Source organism: Haliotis asinina, chromosome 2 (genome assembly GCF_037392515.1).
Source record: "Haliotis asinina isolate JCU_RB_2024 chromosome 2, JCU_Hal_asi_v2, whole genome shotgun sequence".
In the NCBI taxonomy this organism is placed as follows: Eukaryota; Metazoa; Mollusca; class Gastropoda; order Lepetellida; family Haliotidae; genus Haliotis; species Haliotis asinina.
In genome coordinates, this window is record NC_090281.1 from 17,759,329 (window position 1) to 17,763,655 (window position 4,327).

At 38.5% G+C, this 4,327-nt stretch overlaps 1 protein-coding gene across 3 annotated transcripts in view; it reads right to left on the reverse strand.

The window, feature by feature from the left end:
- The window catches only part of LOC137273337 (WD repeat-containing protein 5), a 28,735-nt gene that overhangs the window by 24,281 nt on the left and 127 nt on the right, over positions 1-4,327 (reverse strand). Inside the window, exons 1-3 of one of the 3 annotated variants that reach the window (XM_067805942.1) lie at positions 4,205-4,297; positions 2,758-2,920; positions 1,578-1,674 (exon numbers count right to left, since the gene is read on the reverse strand). In XM_067805942.1, coding sequence (XP_067662043.1) covers positions 1,578-1,674; positions 2,758-2,904 — 244 coding nt within the window. In that variant the 5' untranslated portion in view covers positions 2,905-2,920; positions 4,205-4,297. Of the gene's footprint in view, positions 1-1,577; positions 1,675-2,757; positions 2,921-4,204; positions 4,298-4,327 lie in introns of those variants that run through there. The other 2 variants (XM_067805944.1, XM_067805943.1) reach the window with 2 other exon arrangements.

A 4,327-nucleotide genomic window follows, 5' to 3' on the forward strand; every position in this document is an offset into this window, starting at 1 on the left:
TCTACATGTGTTTGAATAAAAACCGATTACCAATTTTAAAAAAAGGAGTGATATGTTTTTTTGGCATTCAGTGTATATGAAAGCAACTTGGCTTGCCCCTTTGGATGAGTGACTGAATCAACAGCAAAGATCCAGTGATCAACACCATGAACATCGATCAACGCAACTGAGCTATAGAGGATACTAAATGACTTTCCTTGTAATACCATTTCTATTAAACGAGTTAATGATTTGTTATTAGACGAGCAAAAGCAGGTTTCCTACTAAATCTTTCACGAATTTAATAAAAAGGGAATTTCACGGACGCGAGTTTCTTACTCTGTTTATTAATCGCCAACACAAATTAATAGTAACTGCAGCTTCACTGCCTACAGTGTGAGGACTCTCAGCTTTCCATGTGTCAAGCAAGGTCTGGCATGACTGTGAGAGCAGCAATTGCATTGTGACGTCATGACATCATACTTTTAGCGGTATTACACTAGTGTAACATTGCTGTAAAAATATTACACTGCAGCATCTTCCACGGGAGAGTAATAAACAATGTTATGTGTAATCCCAGTCAGAAAGCCTGATGATCTGGATCCCATTAGTTGCCTCTTATAAGCATGGGTTGCTGAAGACCAGTTCTAAACCAGAACTTCGTGAGTTGAACCATGCAAGCAAGTCTGACCACCCGATCCTGTTAGTTACCTCATATGACAAGCATAGGTTGCTGAAGACCCGGCTGAATGATGAGGGCTTACACTGCTTTGAAGGTCATTCCAGTAAAATTACAACATGCCAGCACAAGTCTGGAAGCTAGTCCAAAGTGAACAGGATGTTGTTGCACAAAGCATATTTGTAATGCCAATATCTTAAATAGATGCTAAACCATCATGGTCTTGGGGTTGTTTTGTACATCAGCATCCATGAAGATTGTTATGCTACTGACAGCACAAAAAAAATGCCATCAGCTAACAATGATCAAACTGACAAAACAAAACGTCTTGACAGGTTCGTCAATGTCCCTTGTCAGTTTCGAAAAGAGAGAGTTTCAGCTGTTGATGCAGTTATAAAACAAATACAGTATTTAGTGCCACATTACAATGGCCACCTGTAAAAAATACTGGGAAAGGCGAACAAGTGACCAAGTTCTATCAGAAGCATTTAGAAGGTGGGAGCAGTAAGGATTGGTTTGGTTTGTTACACTCAACAATATTTTAACTATATTCACAGTAGTCTGTATGTAATGACAATCCAGTGCTCAACAGAGTGAGTCTGACGACCCCGTTCCCCCTTGTCACCACTTACGACAAGCATGTGTTAGTGAAGACCAATTCTAACACCGACCTTCTTTGATATGAGCAGTGCAGAAGAAATGATATATGGATGGACAACTTCTTTATTTAAACTTCCAATCAAGTGACGAAAGTATCTGATGTAACATCTCATCTGGGTCAAGTGACAATAACTAAGGTCACAAAATCACCTCATCAAAATATCACTTGTCTCTGAAAAAGTGCAGTGAGGACTGGGGACTTACTCTGTCTGACCTGTTATAAATCAGGATGATTGAAGAAAACTGAATTGACACTTACATGAGCTAGCCAGCCATTCACCATTTGGACTAAACTTCACTGATGAAACAGCCTTTGTGTGTCCGGCAAGTGTAAATTTGAGAGTGTAATTGGGTTTCTGGAAGAAAACACAGAAATATTATTCATCTGGAACTGCTCATTAAGGATTAATCTAGTTGGATCCTTTTAACAGATCATGTGACATAAACCGATGAAAGAAATATTTTTTCCTGCAATCTTTTTACAATAACTTTCAGTCACCACTGATTCTAACCAGTTCCACGGAGAACGTCCATCATTAGGAGCGCTTAGACCTCATGAAAATCAAAACGATCCATCCCATTTGAAACGTGTTTATTTACCAGTAATACTGCTTATGGACATACTGTGGTGTAATGTGGGCAAGACTTTGCTGCGCATGGACACATACAATTATTGCACACAAATTGTATTGTTGCGTCATCAGCAGTCATGACAGTCATTCAGATCACATTGCTACCATGGAAACCAGTGTTCACGAATAGCGTCTGACCCTCTGACAAATCTGGCAGATTCGACACTGGTCAGATAGAAATCACCAACCCACCAGTCCCAGTGACTGAATATATCACAATGACTTTGTGTGAAGTAGTTATTTGTGGCATATGACACTTGTTTGCTGTGTAGAAATCTTATGTTTGTTATCATATAATGCTAATAATTTCAATGCAAGTTATAAGAAATGTTGAATCTGAAATGTTTGTTTAACTTTATTCTGTGGGTCCGGTGACTTTGCAGTGGGTCAGACAGACATCTGAAACTTACAGGACCAAATGTCCTGTTACTTTGAAACACCAATGTGAATACTGGGAAACCAACTGAAACAGCCAGCTGATGACACTTCACTGCGGTACCTGTACTCAATGTCAGTGAGTGCAGATGGTAAAACCCATTGGTTTACTATGTCGATAAACATGTGTTGGCCAAGTTCAAAGTATATGAAGCACAAGATTATTTCATTCGAAAGTCCGAGTTACAGCTGTCAGTTCCATAGGAATTCCCATGCTTCAAATACTCGATAACACCCGAAATTGGCCAACACATGATCTTTATCACCTCATTAATGCCAAGTCAGCAGTATTTCAGACATGTTGCAACTGATTGAGAGTATTTCACAAGATTATCAATATGGTTGTCATCGGCATTTCATCTGGTAACATACAAGAGGAGTTGATGAAGGTTTTGACGTTACTGTTGCAGTGCTGCCCTGACTTAGACTTGATGATGATGTGGTTGTAGCTGGTGTTGCTAGTGACTGCTTGGTGTCTCCATCCCCAGTCTTCAGGCCTACATTCTCATCAGCGGACATTTTGACAATGAATTACCTGTCAATAAACAAATGAATGAATCTCTGGTTGAAAAATCACAAAAAATGAAGAGGATGATTCCATGCATCAAAATAGGTATCTTAAGGTGATCACTGAAAACAGCATATAGTATACTTAATATGGAAATCGGCTATATGTGACTGAGTCAAAACTTTGTGATTGTGCAAAGGCCTTATACATGGATGATCGGTGTATTAATTGTCTTTATCAGAACAGAGCAGAGCAATTAGATACATTATCAAATGATCATTCTAAATACATACCAGAATAATTTTTTGCACCTCTGGTTGAAAAATGACAAAGAAAAAGGCATATGGACCATGGATCACAATCGAGGGTGTATCCGAGATCAGAACCCATCAACAGTGGCAGACACAATCCTATGAACTGTTCACATCTACATAGTTGTGACATAACATCAATTTATACTGCCATGATTCCCTTCCGCCGTGTTTTATAAAAACATGATTTACGGCTGTGAATGTGCTTGGCCCGTCAGTGAAAAGCTATTTGTGTACTATGATTAATTTTGTTTCATTACATTAATGAACAGCAGAGTAATTTTGTAAATATCACTACAATACATGGCAATAACTGTTCACTAGCCAGTATGCATTCGGAATTCTTTTGTTAGGCATTCAGAAGTGATACACAGAAAGGGAGGAAATTTGTGGATGTCAGTTTCTAAGTTATAAGTCACACTAAATGTTGTTTTCCTCATGATACAGCAGGCACGTAAATACCTATATGCAAAGTACCGAAAAAACACCAATACCGTATATATATCCTATATATATTTCAAAGTAATTCTTTCTGTGTAAGATTTCCAAATGGAAACATTAAATGAATGTTGACTTTTCCACAAGTTGTCGCTGACATGACTCAAATTTAATTTTGATTTTAACTGACAATATAACTTTGCAACATGCATAATTAACTTAACAAAACGTACGTGTGGTCAGTCAAGAACAGTCTGATTGTCTGAACTGCATGTCATACTAAGCAAGTGGTAAGGTCCATGTACAGGCGAGAGTGAAATCATTTCCTGTTCATGACATTTATGGACTGCGCATTAAAGAACTCAGTTAGTTATTATCAATATCCTTCATTAAAGACACAGGTTCAGTGATTGTGGGAAAGAAATAATTTGCACTTTCACCACTGGCTGCATAGACACAGTTGTTCCAAAGGGGGTCCAAGGTTGTTGGATACAGTGCCTATTAAAGGAGTGTTTTGTCAATGGAATAGAGTTTCATACATTAAAGCACTCGATTATTTTACCGTTAGTTTACACGTCCAGAACACACACCTAGTGTTGTTCTTACAATGTATTCCCGCTATCACGCATGGACTCTTCACGCATGCGTACAAGCCAAACGCGATATACCGCGATCTCGCGTGGTT